This window comes from Plasmodium coatneyi, chromosome 11 (assembly GCF_001680005.1).
Source record: "Plasmodium coatneyi strain Hackeri chromosome 11, complete sequence".
In the NCBI taxonomy this organism is placed as follows: Eukaryota; Apicomplexa; class Aconoidasida; order Haemosporida; family Plasmodiidae; genus Plasmodium; species Plasmodium coatneyi.
Genome location: NC_033566.1, coordinates 972,961 through 989,171, shown reverse-complemented (window position 1 = coordinate 989,171; position 16,211 = coordinate 972,961). Strand labels below are relative to the sequence as shown.

The 16,211-nt window shown below is 37.7% G+C and overlaps 4 protein-coding genes across 4 annotated transcripts; 3 read left to right on the top strand and 1 right to left on the bottom strand.

Annotated features, from left to right (window-relative positions):
- Positions 1-488: 488 nt before the first annotated feature.
- PCOAH_00033870 (Phosphatidylcholine-sterol acyltransferase) lies at positions 489-2,787 on the top strand (the record flags this gene model as incomplete). Its single annotated transcript, XM_020060181.1, has 2 exons — positions 489-939; positions 977-2,787. The coding sequence occupies 2 exons, from the start codon at positions 489-491 to the stop codon at positions 2,785-2,787; spliced, it is 2,262 nt and encodes a 753-aa protein (XP_019915834.1).
- A 3,085-nt stretch (positions 2,788-5,872) lies between these two features.
- PCOAH_00033860 (Uncharacterized protein) lies at positions 5,873-7,858 on the top strand (the record flags this gene model as incomplete). The annotated part of the gene is made up of 1 exon (XM_020060180.1): positions 5,873-7,858. One exon carries the CDS (start codon positions 5,873-5,875, stop codon positions 7,856-7,858), a length of 1,986 nt encoding a protein of 661 aa, XP_019915786.1.
- Positions 7,859-9,316: 1,458 nt separating this feature from the next.
- On the bottom strand, positions 9,317-11,402 carry PCOAH_00033850 (Uncharacterized protein; the record flags this gene model as incomplete). The annotated part of the gene is made up of 2 exons (XM_020060179.1): positions 9,317-9,461; positions 9,634-11,402. 2 exons carry the CDS (start codon positions 11,400-11,402, stop codon positions 9,317-9,319), a joined length of 1,914 nt encoding a protein of 637 aa, XP_019915703.1.
- Positions 11,403-13,245: 1,843 nt separating this feature from the next.
- On the top strand, positions 13,246-14,233 carry PCOAH_00033840 (Uncharacterized protein; the record flags this gene model as incomplete). The annotated part of the gene is made up of 2 exons (XM_020060178.1): positions 13,246-13,317; positions 13,559-14,233. The coding sequence occupies 2 exons, from the start codon at positions 13,246-13,248 to the stop codon at positions 14,231-14,233; spliced, it is 747 nt and encodes a 248-aa protein (XP_019915557.1).
- Between the last annotated feature and the right edge of the window lie 1,978 nt (positions 14,234-16,211).

Genomic DNA, 16,211 nt, shown 5'->3' with positions numbered 1-16,211 from the left:
GGGATTCTTCCTTTTTCGAAATGTACTTATTGGGTACACATCTGCGTACTGATTGATACGTAACGAGCATATGTGTACCAATATTTCTGCGTGTATCTCAAGGCGCCGCATTCTCACTTGAAGGATATGTATAAGCGCACGTACTTTTGTAAGTATTTGCAGGCCTATGATGTACGTTCTTTTTAAGTACATTTAGGTTTACACATATTTATAGAATACCTTTGTAATTGTCCTTATATTCTTCTTCCTATTTATCAAAGTTTTATAAAAATGTGACGGAAAATCGCATAATTCGTAAAAAAACAATTCTTCAAATGTGCACAATACGACCTTTTCCCTTTTTTTTTTTCTTTATTTGTTTGTGTGTTTCGTGATCACGAATCGGGCCCCTTCTACCTGCCAGCTTGTGTTACACATTTCACCATTTTGAGGAGTTAGCGCACCCTACACCATTAATTTTTTACACCTGATTCTTTATGTGAGTTATAATGTCGACTTTATTTCTCCTCATAGCACTATGGCATCTTCTAATGCCGACACCAGCTGTTTTGGGTTTTACACCATCCCTTAGGGATGTAGCCAGTACGTTCCTGTTTTCCCCATATAAGATAATATTTATGAATTCAGAAAAAAGGGGCCAAGTTGACAGTGCGCCTTATGAGGCAAAAGAGAAATTGGAAACTCCACGTGTAGACGCGGAACGGGAAGAAGCTACTGTAAGCGTTGTCCAAGCGGAGCCGGAGGGGGAAAAGACGCAGGGACGGGAAGAAAAGAAGACGGGGAAAACGCTTAAAACAGGGGTTGCAACAGACGGCAATGCTGAGAAAGCAGCAATAACAGCAGCAGATGTAGCAACAGTCGAGGAAGTAAGCAAACCAACAGAAGAAGTAAGCAAACCAACAGAGGAAGTAAGAAAAAAAAGAAAAACCAACAGAGGAAGTAAGCAAACCAACAGAGAAAGTAAGCAAACCAACAGAGAAAGTAAGCAAACCAACAGAGAAAGTAAGCAAACCAACAGAGAAAGTAAGCAAACCAACAGAGAAAGTAAGCAAACCAACAGAGAAAGTAAGCAAACCAACAGAGAAAGTAAGCAAACCAACAGAGAAAGTAAGCAAACCAACAGAGAAAGTAAGCAAACCAACAGAGGAAGTAACAATAGTCGAAGAAGCAGCTGAACCAGCTAAGGACGCAGTAACCGTGGAAGAAGCCGAAGGAAAGTCGAACGAAAGCGCGGCACATGTAGACAGCCCATTGAAGGAAGGAAAGTATCTGTTTTTCTGGAGACAGAGATCTAATAAGGATAAAAAAAAAGAAACAAATAAGAAAGGATCCAATGGTGAGTCCCAAGAAAAGGACAAGAAGAAATTACCCACGACTTTTCTACTACCAGGGATTGGAGGAAGTACACTAATTGCCGAATACAAAGATGCAATGATCCATAGCTGCAGCAGCAGTGTGTTAAATTCAAAGCCATTTAGATTATGGGTTAGTTTAACTAGACTTTTTTCCATAACATCAAATGTGTACTGTACCTTTGACACCTTGAGATTAATATACGATAGTGAGAAAAAAATGTATTCGAATCAACCAGGAGTTAATATTACGGTGGAAGATTATGGGCGTCTCAAAGGTGTTGATTATTTAGATTACATTAACAATACTGGTATAGGGGTAACAAAGTATTATAACACTATAGCTTCTCATTTTCTGTCTAAGGGTTATGTTGAGGGGGAAAGCATCATAGGTGCACCGTACGATTGGCGTTATCCCCTGTACCAACAAGATTACAACCTTTTCAAAGAGACCATAGAAGCAACTTATGAAAGGAGAAACGGAATGAAGGTAAATCTAGTAGGGCATAGTTTAGGAGGATTATTTATAAATTATTTCCTAGTGCATATAGTAGATAAAGACTGGAAAGCGAAGTATTTAAATTCGGTTCTATATATGAGTTCTCCATTTAAAGGTACCGTGAAAACGATTAGGGCTTTACTGCATGGAAACCGTGATTTTGTTTCTTTCAAATTTCAGAAATTGATTAAACTGTCCATATCAGATAGTATGATGAAGGCCATTGGAAATTCAATAGGTTCCCTCTATGACCTCATACCGTATAAGGAATACTATGACCATGATCAGGTTGTAATTATAATGAATACAGACTCCGTGCCGATTGATGATAATCATATGCAGTCTATTGTGACCTCGTGTGGAATATATAATAAGGACTGCTACTTGAACAGAACTGACGTGAAGTTAAAGGTGCACACGTTATCAGATTGGCATGTGCTTCTAAAGGATGACTTGATGGAAAAATACAATAATCATAAACCATACAGAGACAGGCATTTTCTCATGGACCATGGGATACCCATATATTGTGTATATAGTTCCCTTAGAAATAAGACCACCGATTATTTGTTGTTTTTTCAAAGGGAAAACTTGAACGACGAACCTATTGTTTATTACGGAATAGGGGACGGAACTGTGCCCATCGAAAGTTTAGAAGCATGCAATAGTTTTTACAACGCTAAGGAGAAGAAGCACTTTAAGAATTATAGCCATATCGGTATTCTACACAGTGCCGAATCTGTCAATTATGTGTACGATTTGATGCAGACGAAAGAGGAAAAATTGGACGATGCGTCTGAGGCTGCTAAAACCGAGCTAACTGTGCAGGGTAGTGTCAAAGGAATTAACGTTGCAGAGGACGAGTTTAGCAAGGTGTCTCATCAGGAAAAGGGAAACGAAGAAATGGTCAAAGTGGCAGGGATCCGCGTCAAATAATGGAATAAAAGTACTTCACGTATATGTGCTAAGATGTAAGGATTGTTAAGATGATAATTCACCAACGTAGTTTTTTTTTTTTTCTTTTTTTAGTAAAAACCGTTAATCCTGTTTTTGTACCTAATTAATTGGTGAAATGTTACAGCCAAACGGGAGACAAGGCGGCATTTATTTAATACCACTATTATGCTTATCTCCGTTATTGTTCCATTCGTTCCCGTTATAATTATCACCGGCATTATGTTTTTTCTTCGTTGTTTACACATTCCGTAGCTATTTTATCGATTGCAGTAACGCCAATCATCCATTCGCCCACATGTCTCTCAGCCAACATTTCACCCTACCGATTTGTTACCTTAATTAACAACATTTTTCATTTCATTTATAATTCGCTCATCTACATTCGCAGTTTCAAAACGCCAATTCCGCTCCCATTTGGGAACATACTTGCACACACACACATAACACATTATTACGATTACGTATGTACGTATGTAAGTACGTTATTTTTATTTTTTTTTTTTTACACATTTGGTACACATAACACTAACGTAACACTAACATAACTCTAACATAACACCAACACAACACTTGTTTACCTAATTCTCCATTCATAAAAACTAACCGGCGTATTCTTTGCATGCTAGTAGCATCTAAGATAGGCAACGCTTTTTCCTACAATTGTTATCTGCACACACGCGGTGGTGCCAGTAATCACAGGTACGAGTACATACGCACTCTTTTGTTAAATGATGAGGAAAATATGCCCAGTACGGTGAATTCCTACAAAATGCTTAGCTGCGCTACTTCACTGCTGAAAGGCCCGAAGAAACAGGCTTCACATGCCTTGTGCTGCAAAAGAAAAGGGGCCTTTTAACCGTTTGCGGCAACAGCAGTGGTAGTGTTACAAGCACAAAAAGGGGTCATAGGGCACTATCCTTTTTAAACGATTAACGTTAACGAGTCGTTGCTAAACCGCTTTATGAAAGCCATGACGGGGCCAGTACTACAACTCTCCCCACAGGAAGCTGACTGCTAGCTTCTCTTCCCAGCGGGGAGATATATGTTATTTTTTTTTAAAAGCCCATCTAGGTGTGGAAGGAGGTTCATGGATTTTTCGAAAATTATCTAAGCCAGTTGTGAGGTAGGGTGAAAAGGGGAATTATTTATAAAGCAGTGAGCATATTCCAATATGCCTAATCGGCATATATGCACATCTATGCAATGTTGAGAGAAATTAGGAGCTCGGGAAGGAAGGGTAGAGAAAAAGCGGAATTGACTGGGATTCCAAATGGGGGTAGTAGGCTTGCAAGCGGACAGGCATTATTTATGTTCTCTTGTGTATGCATATGAATGATAATAAAAAGCTTTTGCCTTTTTATCATTTCATCATGTATGGAAGAAAGAAAAATTAAAAAAAAAAAAATTTTTAATTGGAAAAAAAAAAAAAGAAAAAAGCTATAATAAATCCCACAGCGGGGATGTAAGCAAAAACAATTTTCGCATAAAGGGGCAACTTATGACATAAAAATATTCATGCATGTATATACTCGCTTCCGCGGCAGTGCCTTAAATAGGTCTCTATAGTAGTAGCTACGTGGTAAGGCTGCTGCTGCGACGGGCAAAATAAATATACCGCGACGGGGTTAAGGATATATGCACTGCCCTCGGCGCCTCTTCGATTCCACTTTTTTCCTGCGCATATGTAGAAGCAATTATATATATATGAAAAAGGAGGCAATTGTCAAATATGCAAATATGCAAATATGCGCGAAGTTATTGCATAGGCATATGCGTAGGTATAAACGTGGTGCACAGTGAAGTTAAACAATAAACTAAAAACTAAGCACTTTTAAAAATTAAGAAAAAAGGTATCGAAAAAGGAATAACGGAAGAAAGGAAAAATTGAAGCGGCTAAACGCAGCATAAAAAAAAAAGCAAAAAACAATATGCAGTTGACAAAAGGAACCGGAGAACCGAGAATTAACGAAACCAACGAAAACCAAGGAATTCAGCGAATCCAACAAAGTCCTACGAAAATAACGAAGCAATGCAAAATAATATATAAAACGAAATAAATATACGTGAAAGGAAATATTTTATTCCTCTAATAAACAACGCATATATGATGAAACAAGTGCAATGCGGTAGGAAAAACACCTTCGCAAAAAATATGCATTAAGGTTAAAAACACTGAAAATATAGAAATCTAAAGCAAAATTAAAAATACGAAAATATGCTTTGGTTAGGTGGAGCACTTTGTTTTAAGCTCATAGGAAAAAAAAAAATAAAATAAAAAGTAAAAAAAAAATATATATAAGTTAATAATATTTTTCTACGCAGCTTGCGGCGAAGGCAAACATACGCTCAGATAGAAACCCACCCTACACATACTCTAAAATGGTAAAAGTGTCAACTGTGATGTTTTAATTTTCTGGCCATTTTTTATTTCTGTTGTGCTGTTTATCAGTAGAAAGGAAGGGAGAGGGAGACTACGCAAGAGGGGTAGCAGATCGTGCAGCATTGGCCACCTGAACCTATGAACATGCGCGTACTCATGCCCGTCGCGTACTTGTTCGTAATTATGACCTCCCATGCAAACGCACGCTGCGTAGAAGCCACATGCAAGCATACACTTACAGAAACACATACATGAAGAGCTGCCCTTTTTGTACAAATTAATTGTTAAGGGAGCATTGTGAGCCGTCCTGCTACTCAACTGAAAGTGTATCTTCAAACCTTCTGAAGTAGCACACGAAGTTGGACGTTACAGCAGGGGGGAGGGAAAAGAATTGGCAGAGAAAACGACAAAGGCTGTGCTACTAAAAAGATAAAAAAGGAAAATAACGTAACATACAGGGAAGTATACTATAATACGGAGAAGGGAAATCCATTTGTGTGCCCCTTTTTTTACGAGTGGACGATTTCCTTTCAATTGGCCCCCCTCAATTATAAGAAGAAAGGGAAAGAGTGTAGTGTAGGTTTATACAGGAGCTCCCACTTCCCCATAAATAAGTTAAAGAGACAATCGTAGCGAAGGGCAAACGAGGGAAGTGCAAAACTTTTTTAAACCCTCTCCCCCAAAATGAATAACACAAAGAAGAGCGAATTGGTAAAGGAAAACAAGGATGTAAGCAGCTCCAACACGACGAAAACCCTGTGGGTAGGGGATCTAGACAAAGTGAAAGACGAAGTGGTAGATGAGAACTATATCTTATACTGTATGTTTTACGAATTTGCTGAAGATATAATAAAAGTAAAATTATGCAAGGAGAAAAATTCGCAAAAATATTCCTATGCATTTATAGAATTCACCAATTATGACATCGCCAAGTACTGCTTTGATAATTTAAACGGGAAGTGGATCCCTGGAAGGATACACAGGTTTAAATTGAACTGGGCCAAATACAATGTGAGTGATAATGTTAATACGAATGTGAAGAACCTAGACATTGAGCTGGATGATAAGGGAACATATTCTATATACGTTGGGGGGTTACCCAAAGGAACAACAAAGGAAGAAGTCGAAACGCTTTTTTCCGGCTTGTACTCCAGTATCTGCTTTGTTAAAATGATAAAAAATATGCAGAAAAATCAAAGTACAATATACTGCTTTATTCATTTTTTTAATTACGATGAATGTATTAAAGCATTGACAGAAATGGATGGCTATGATTTTAAGGGCTGTAAAATTAAGGTGAGCACATCCAAGGGGGTAAAAATTGGTAAGGGGGGTATAGAGGGAAACAATTACTACTACAAAAATAACAATTATCAAATGCACATGAATAGCTTGAAGGGGATGAACATGGGGGGCTATAATGTGAACCCGTATGGCGGCAATTACGCCCATGGAGGATACACGCATGGCAACTACCCGCAGGGCAGTTACAACCAGGCAGGCTACCCACCGGGGAATTATAACCAAGCCAACTACAACGCACACAGCAACAGCAGTAATAACAACAACCTCAACGGATGGACCAGCGGCAACCCCCCCAACTGTGGCAGCAACAGTAGTAAGGGAACGAACAACCAGGCGAATGAAGAAGAAAATAAAAACGTTCCTCCAGCGGGAGTAGCAGCTCCTGCGGTGGTACCCACTGGGGGAGATCCAAACAAAAACTACTACATGTACTACCAAAACGTAAACAGCGAAATGAACAATCCCTATAAGGTAAACTACTACGATCCCCTAAGCTCCAATGTGACTTCCTACCCTGCGTATAGCACCACAGCCAACCATGGGACACCTAGCCTGTCGTATAATTCGAACAGCTACGGCAGTGAGATGAACTACTACACTGGTCCAATGACCCAAATGGCACAAATGAACAACTACGGAAACGATATCCATCAGACGAGTAACTTCCCCGGGAGTAATGGACAAATGAGCAATTACACCTCAGAATTTAATTGCGTTACTAATTATAATCTCACCCCAGGGAAGGGGGACGAGCAAAATCTCCTAAACTACAGAATGGGGAACGTAAATTGTGCTACGCCTGTTAAGAATGAGCATGCTGATGATGGCGTGAAAAACATTACACATGAAAAAAAGGAAGGAAATGGGAACCTAAAAAATGAAGATATGTCTACAGAAGATAATATAATAAATCATATAACGAAAAAAAACCAAATGATGGAAGGGAACCTAAACAGCATGAACCCCTCCTATGGGCTAAACTTGTACAACCGCCCCTGCCCAAGCGACCAATATAGTAACAATGGCTTGAACCCAATGGGTCTTCACAAGAGTAACACAAATGGCGAAATTAACTATAATGGCAGCATGGGAATTTGTCACCCCAACGATATTAGTGGAGCGAATAATTATTACTACGATGGGGACGCGCAGAATATCAAAGGAAGGAGCAACAACAACAACAATAACAACAACAATAATAATAATAATAACAGAAACCATAGCAACACTAACAACAGCACGAACAATGGAAGTGTAGACAACAACGAGACCATTGACAATGAACAGAGTGTTCGCAACAATGACCTTGTCGATAACGACCACAGGGATGGCATCAATGGCAATAACGATGAGGGTAATAAGTGAGCCAATCTTCGAACGGAGCAGTGTGGTCCTCTTAATGCTTATTAAGATTCGCAAGGGAGTAGACTATGGAAGGCGTTCCTCTATAGTGGATACTTCGGGGGAAGTGCAAGAATTCATAACGGATTAGTGATGATAGAAGCGAATCCGTAATATCCTGTCCAGTGATGGATTCTTTCCGTGTATACCTTCTTACTGAATGCTATTCAGTCTGTCACACGTTCAAGTCGCAAAAGTTTGCAGAGCATCCCTCGACACGCATTGTCACAATTAGCTACGGGAGGGATTGCTTGGCGAGCAGCACGAATTGGTACGCGTGGCACTTATCCGCAATGATTAACCGCTATTCCGCGGATGAAGGTTTCCTTACATGGCCGATTGTTAAATGAGCGCTCACCAGTTGGTGCAGCGCGCCCCTCTATAGCGAAGTAATATGTACAGTAGTGTACTAATAAAGAACCTATGCATAGGAATCGACCCACAAGAGAAAACTTCCGTTAGAGCAATATTTCACGTGGGCGTAAAATACGTGAAATCACATATATATGCACTTTACGCATGATGTGTGCCCACTTTATTATTTTTTTAACCGATATTATTTTATCACCCGAAGCGTATCCCAGCACTTTTTTGTAGTTACTAAATACGTTTCCGTGCTACAAGCACGAACCACTTTCCCTGTACTTGCATTTGTACGGAATGTCCACTTCGCATGTATGATTACACCGAGTGCAACACACCACACCACAACACAAACTGTTGTTTCCACCCCTCCGTTATCTTATTTGTTTCCATAGTTTTGTTTAATTTTTAATAATTTTCCCTTCCTTATTTTTTTCCGCTTAATTTTTTCCCTCATCATGTTTAGCCACTTTAATTTTCCTTTCCTTCCCGTATTTTATCCCTCCTTATTTACCCCTCCCTACCCGTTACTACACGCATTAAGTGTACCCCTTGTGTCTTCATTACAACCATAAAATTTTGCTTTGTCATTTTTTGATATTTAGAAAATGCTATTAATCGGTTAGGTATAAATGCGCATACGAAATTTAGAACTGTTTTATGTGACTCACTGATGTTTTTTTCCATCACCCAGACGAGTCCCGCTTTTCATAGCTAGCCAGTCCTTTTGTTAATTTCGTTGCCCATGTGGGATATTTTTCACGTGCACAATGCTTCGTGTACAACATGTCGATCCCCCCCACATAGACCGAACTCATTACCTACCAATGCTTACCAACATCCCGAACGGTGTGTTTATTTTATTTTCTTTAACTGTGTCCTGTTGCGAGTTATTGCAATGATGGGAAAAAAGAAGTGCACATCGAAAAAGTCGTCGTTTACAAAAAAATAAAAAAACATGAAAACCGCTCAATGGGGGCTATCCCAATGTGTATCACGCGGAAGGAAAAAAAAGAATAGGGAAATGCGCCCTCAGAGCGAAGCGCGCCCTTCCCTTGGCTAAAAAATTAAAATTAACGCAGTAATAATGACAGAAAGAAAACCCATGAAGGAGAAAAAGCATAACATGCACAGGGTTGAATATCGCTCCAGTTTGTTCTTCACATTATGCATATTTTTATAGTAAATCAAATTGGGTAAGAGGCTGAAAGGGGTGGGAAAAAAAAAAAAAAATGATATGATAAAATATGAATGGCAGCAGAAGGTACGGATGCGCCGCTAAAGTGGGCATAGGAAAATACACGTGCAAAGTGACAACAACAATGGGAAGCACTTTTTTCCTCTTTATTCTACACATATGGATTGGGGATCCTTACCAGGATATCAAGGTAGACGTGATTCCTCCTCCTATACCAATAACGTTGGATAACTTTTTAACGTTAAACGCTATAAGGGCGCAGAGAATGGTGACAAAAATGGAGATGAGTTTTCGCTGGTTTTTGTCCTCCGCTTGCGATTCTGTAGTGCTGGAATTTTCTGTTAAATTATCAAGGGTATTTTCCTCAAAGAGATTTTCCTCATCTTCACGTAAAAAGGTGGACAAGTTAGCCATGTACCTATTCCTTCTCGAGATAAATGCATAAAATTTAAGAAACATATTACGAGCGGATAAGTACAATGATAGTAAGCTTGAATAGGATCCCATGAAATTTAACGGAACGGAAAAAAAAAACGTTATGGACAGGAGAAATTTACACAAAAGGATGGATATATTTGTGTCTTCATAATTCAATATGATGTTATCCTTGGTTGTGGTTAGAAAGGACAAATATCCTAGAAGCCCAAATAAGGAGTAAAAAATAATTTGCAGCACAACACTCCTGTATGCTGATTTTGTTAATCTCCTGTGCGTCGGCTGATTAAACTGTCCAGTTATGAAGCATGCATTTGGTTGTTGTGCAAAGGAAAACAACAAAATATTGAAACATTTGAAAAAGTGCTTATCCAGGTTGAAAAGCACAATATCCTTGTTGATCAATATGGTGTAGTAGTCTCGTGCCTGCCATCCTATCGTTAATACCGTTATCGCCAACGAGAATAGGGAAAATACCAAAAAGGAATCTAGGGAGCCCACTTGGTCGCGAAATGTGATAGGTACTATCAGTATACACACTAGAGTAATCAGAAAGGTGTGGTTATAGAAAAAGGAAGGGAAATCAAAAAGGTACAATATACTACTCAAAAAATTACTTATTAGTATCAATACCAGAATATAACTGGAGAGAAAACCAAACGTCAGCCCAATATCGATGATAATTTTGTGGTATTTATGTCCTATTTTTTTTAGCAAATTTCCATATACAAATGTGTTATGCTCCAGGGATGACATACATAGGATGTTCGTTGTGACGTAGGATTCCATGGCGTTTAGAAGTATCAACAGTAGACTTAATATTATTCCCAACTTTGAAAAAACATATGGTATGGACAGAAAGCCCACTCCTATGGCTGTACATATGAAGAGAACTGTGCTTGAGCGTACACCCCCAGGGGTAAAACGACTAAATGTTCTTCTCTTCCAATTTTTTTTCCTTTTTTTTTCTTCTTCTTCTTCATCTTCTGGATTCTTTTCATTTTCTCCCACATCAACAATGGTAATATTTTCATTATCATAATTCTCATTTGCATTACTTTCTTGGTAACTTTCCTGGTAACTTTCTTCGTAATTTTCTTGCATATCCTTTACATCATTATTGTTACCCTGGTCATAGTTACCATCGTATTGTGCCCCCTGATTCATATCATCATCCCCCAAGTTGACATATGGGCTTGTTCCCAAGTCTTTTCCATGCATATCGGAGTTGTTTTCCTCCATTTTATTTTCACTTTTCTTTTGTTTGTTTTTTTTTTTTTTCCATGAAAAAAGGTTAGTCATACTAGTTTTGTTCGGAGTTTGCGCGCTGTTTTCTTTTGCTTCTTCAACTTCGCGCACATTTCCGTTATTCACTTTTCTGCTTGGGGCACCTGCAGGGTCTGATTTTGTAGGATCATCCTTGCTGTCCACCTTTTTGGGGTTTCCTTTCTTGGAGCGTTTGTCACCTTTTTTAGAATTGTTTTTATTCTCTTTTATTCCATTTTCATTCATTTTATAAAAATGGGAAATCTGCAAGGGGTTACGTGATGGTGTGGGAGGTGAAACGGTTGCGCCGTTAATATGAGAATACGAACAAGTATATTTGTTCGCGCGAGGAGCTGCGCTTTTCGCCTAATTCGTCGTTTCGCAATTTTCCACTTTGTCACTTCGGCAGTATTTGCGCTTCATTTTTGTTCGTTGCTCCTATTTTTTGGGAGCATGGTTCCTCAGGCGGATAAGCAGTTGACTAGGCAACCAGTCAACCAGTCAACCAGTCAACCAGTCAACCAATCAACCAGTCAACCATGCGATTACGCCGATGGGCATGCACGGGAATTACCTGCCAGTTAATGCGATGCGGCGTGCTCGTCAACCGGTGGGGGGAGAAGAAGGAAGGAGATAATCACTGCTAGCAGATGGCCATATAAACTTATCTAAACTATGGTCCTACTATGGGTTAAATAAAACAAACCTTATAGTAACGAGGGGATTCAATGATAAATAAAAAAATATATATAAAAATGCAAAATACAAAACCGCAAAATTAATAGTATATAAAGTAAAAACACTGCTCATATGAAAAGCCAAACGGGAAATTATATTTAATGAGAAATGAATGGAGATGTAGGAATGGCAGTCAAGTAAAGCAGTTTAAAGTGCTTTTCGGCTTAGCACTAATACAACATGTACGCACGTACATTTAATCATCAATATAAGTATATAGTAATACCGTTCAGGTTTGAAATTAACAGATGGGTGGTAGATTCAGAAGGGGGGAAATTTCATACGGCAAAAATTGCGAGCAAGTTTTATGCCATGTCAAAGGGGGGGCTTTGTACAAATGAGCGGAAAAAACATGCATGAGAATAAATCACATGCATACTAACGAGGGGCATATGAAATAACGTAAGAGTGGCGATATACATATGTAAACATAACTACTACATATATACATATATATATAGTACTTAGCATTTCACCGTAATTTTTTCGCAAAACATCAACAGGGAAAAAAATCGAGTTCACCATACAGAAAAAGAAAAAGGCAGAAGAAACATCATATTTGTTGCAATCGCAATTTGTGCAAACTTTGTAATTATATTATTTCCTTAACTTTCGAGTGAAACGAAGGAACATTGTGGTTCGTCTGTGCGTAACTGCAGGAGTAACCTTTTTTTGTAGGCAACATAAGATAAGATATGCTTTTATTCTTATCACAAATTAAAAAAAACAACAGCGTGAAAAAAGAAAAAAAAAAAAAAAAAAAATATGCACAATAGGCCAACGGTGAAATTTCGATCGAATAACCTTTTATACAACAAAAACTGGAGCGCTATCTAACGCCGTGCGTGACTTCCAGTTGACGATTTAGAAATTGGCGAAACGGTTGTTCTGTTTTGCATATATATATATTGTATAGATAAATATTTTTCATTCTGTGATTTTAAAATGCCCGTTATGATGCCTACATGCTTATGTACTTTGCAATAAAGATAAAACTTTTCTTTCTACTTTTTAGTTTCCGCGGTTCCTTGTGGCGTTAATTTTTCATTTTCCTGCTTTTTTTTAGTCCCTATATTTTACATAATTTTCAAGAAAATGTGGCCTTTACATATTTAAAAACACTTTAAAATTCCCCCCCTTGCGCCAAGAAACGGAGAATAAAAAAAAAAAAAGAGGGAGAATCCGATCAAGTTTTGCAACAAAATTGACACTTTGTTGATTGAGCATTTGCAGAAAATGGGGAAAAAAGGAACTTTGGGTAAACAAGAGCTGCTGTGTTAACTCATACATCCATGTGCTTGCCTTTTTTCCTTTTCTTCCTTTTTTAAAAATTTGTTTTTAATTCGCCAAAATGAAGAGCATTTTGGATCACTTCCGCATTTTAAGCATACCTGTGGAGGATAATCCCCTTACAACCATAAATGTAAAAGCCTATATGATTAAAAGAGAAGTTACATGCATGTGTAATCTTGCACATCGCACGTGGAAATAACAACGCATAGAATGCCAATTCAGGGCTGTTTGCAAAATTGCAGCGTAGATATGTCAGCAAAAGAAAGACGGTCGCATTTACATGTCTTCTGCGCGCAGTATATTTATCCATATAATACATATATAAGGGCGCTGTCAATTATTTATGTGCATAACACTTCACCCCTTCGCAGCTGTTTGTAGCCAACTGCAAAGACATTTCAGACTATGACAACGGACAGAGCGATGCGCTGTGCGCTGCGGCACTGGATAACATCGTGAGCGAGGAAGATTTGAAGAGATTTTTTTCCAATTTTGGAAAAATAAACTCTTTTACTGTTATAGAGAAAAAGCATTTATCGAAGAATTTTAAAAAATTTGCTTATTGTGCGTATATAACGTACCGAGAAAATAATGTGGTTGAAGTTATTTTGACGTATTCCATTCAGGTGGATAATTATTTTAAAAGCAGTGTGCAATCTCCGTACTTTATAAATTTGGAAAAAAAAAAATTCGCATACTACATAAAAAAATATTATGAAAATTATTATGACTTATATAATGAGCGGAAAATAATTATTAACGAAATTTCAAAGATAAATAAGGAAAATAATAAGGGGAAGAAAAAATTAGGCCTTGTGGACGAGGATGGATTTACGGTCGTTCAAAGGGCTCCGGACAAACCTGAATTCATCAACTCTGTTTTCGTGCCAGCAAATGATAAATTCAGTTATTTAAAGAGGGAAAGGAAAACGAAAATTCATGAGAACTTTTACCTTTTTCAAAAGAAGGAGAGCATAAGAAACGCCGGTGAGCTTCTGTTGAAAAAGAAAAATAAACAGATAAAAAAATTAAGTCAGAAAATGTGACACGCAGAAGGATGGGAACGACGAATTTGCGTGAAGCCATGTGGATAGGAGGAAGCACCATCGATATGTGAAGATGGAATGATGCCTTCGAAGCAACACAAAAAAAGTTTGTGCAAAATGCACCAACATGATTGCAACAAATGTTGTAAAAACAGTTTCTAATGGAAAACTCAATTCAGTTAACCAAAAATGGGGAAAGAAAAAAACAACATTTTTAAAATACATGTTATGTTGTGAAAAATACCCCAATTTTTATAACATTATTTGCACACAAAAATTTATTTGTCTTTTTTCGATAAGATTATGCCATAAATTTGTTGTTCGTTATTTTATTTTATTCTCTTTTTTTTTTGTGGTTTATAAAACTTTCAAAATTTTGTTTATGATTATTCAGTCATTTTTAAAAATGTCTTTGTTTGAAGATATTATGACCTTGGGAAATTCCCCAATTTGGAGGGGCGATAAAAGATGGATATCGCGAACGTTTAGGGGAAGGGGTGAACAATATGCGCATAAGCACCTATATCTCAGCGCCTACTTTACGAAGTGGAAAATTTTAGAATGAAATATACACACAGTTTGGTAGACCTCTAAGGCGTACCGGCACTCGAAATTTTGGTAAAGCTGTACAGTCCTAATTGTCTAAGACATGAAAATAGCAGTAACATATAGCACGCGTTAGCCAGAGAACTTAAGGCGCATATGAAGACTAAACTGTTTAGACACGTTCTGCGCGAAGTTTTGCGAAGTGGGGGTTATGGGAAATGAGCATTTCTGCATCCACGTCTGTGTACATAATGCACAAATAAATAAACATATAACGTACGCGTTGCTTGCATCGCTGTGCGTGCTCATGAATGCGAGCATTTCGTTGTCATTCCGTTCATGTTTAGCACTAAGGTTACTTTTCTTTTTAAGGCCAAGAAGTAATGCTGCCAAATGGGACAAACAGAAGGAAGGCTTTAAAGAGTTATAAACCCGCATTGACAATTAGGATCTGCTGCATTCGTTTAGCACAATAAATGTATCACTTAACCAGCCGTCTGTTTTTTCAATTGTTTGAAAATGATAAATGATACATTTGGGAGAACTCCTTATAAGGGGAAAAAGGAAAAAAAGTTCAAATGGGATAAACGTTATAACGATATGCAAGTATGCAATATGTTAGCAACATTCTTTTCCCCCCTCCAATAAGTTGCAAAATAAAAAAATGGGAAAAAAAAAAGAAAAAATATATTAGAAAAAGTTGTTATGTATTAAATGTGCTTCTAAAGGAGAATTAACGTTTTTAAATTTTGGCTTAATAACATTTCTTCCTCTTATTTTTGTTTTATTTTGCTTTGCTTTGCTTTGTTCTGTTTTATTTTATTTTATTTTTTAACTTTGGAAAAAGGAAAAGGCGATTGCCTTATTACGATTTATGCTTAAATCTGGATTTTGCGGAAAAGGCACAAAACGAATTCTTTCTGGTTTCTGTTCACGTATGCATATAAATGAAAATACGCCATAGGTACATATAATGCGCACAATACAATACAATTACAATACGTATTCTGTTTTTTAATTTCGGCTGAAAATATTTATTCCCTGAAGGAAATGCTAAAAAATACTGAGTTGCTTTTTGTGTGCTCTATTTTCAAGCTGAACGCGATTGCATACCGTTATCGGGCGAAGGTATAGTACTGCATCGAATGAAAGATTTCTTGTATTCTTTCATGGCATACACATGGATGAGATGATGGATGCTACGTAGGTCGGACCTACGTAAAAAAAATATATAAATATATAAACATATAAATATGCATCTTGTATATAAACTTATATGCGTGTACCAATATGCATTAATCGCGTGCGCACGGCGTGACTTAGGCGCATATTCCTCGCTAGGGGTGGGAATACGGGGGCACTATACGGCTGTATATATATATGGATGGATGCTGCATACGTTATATATATATATATATACATATATAAAAAT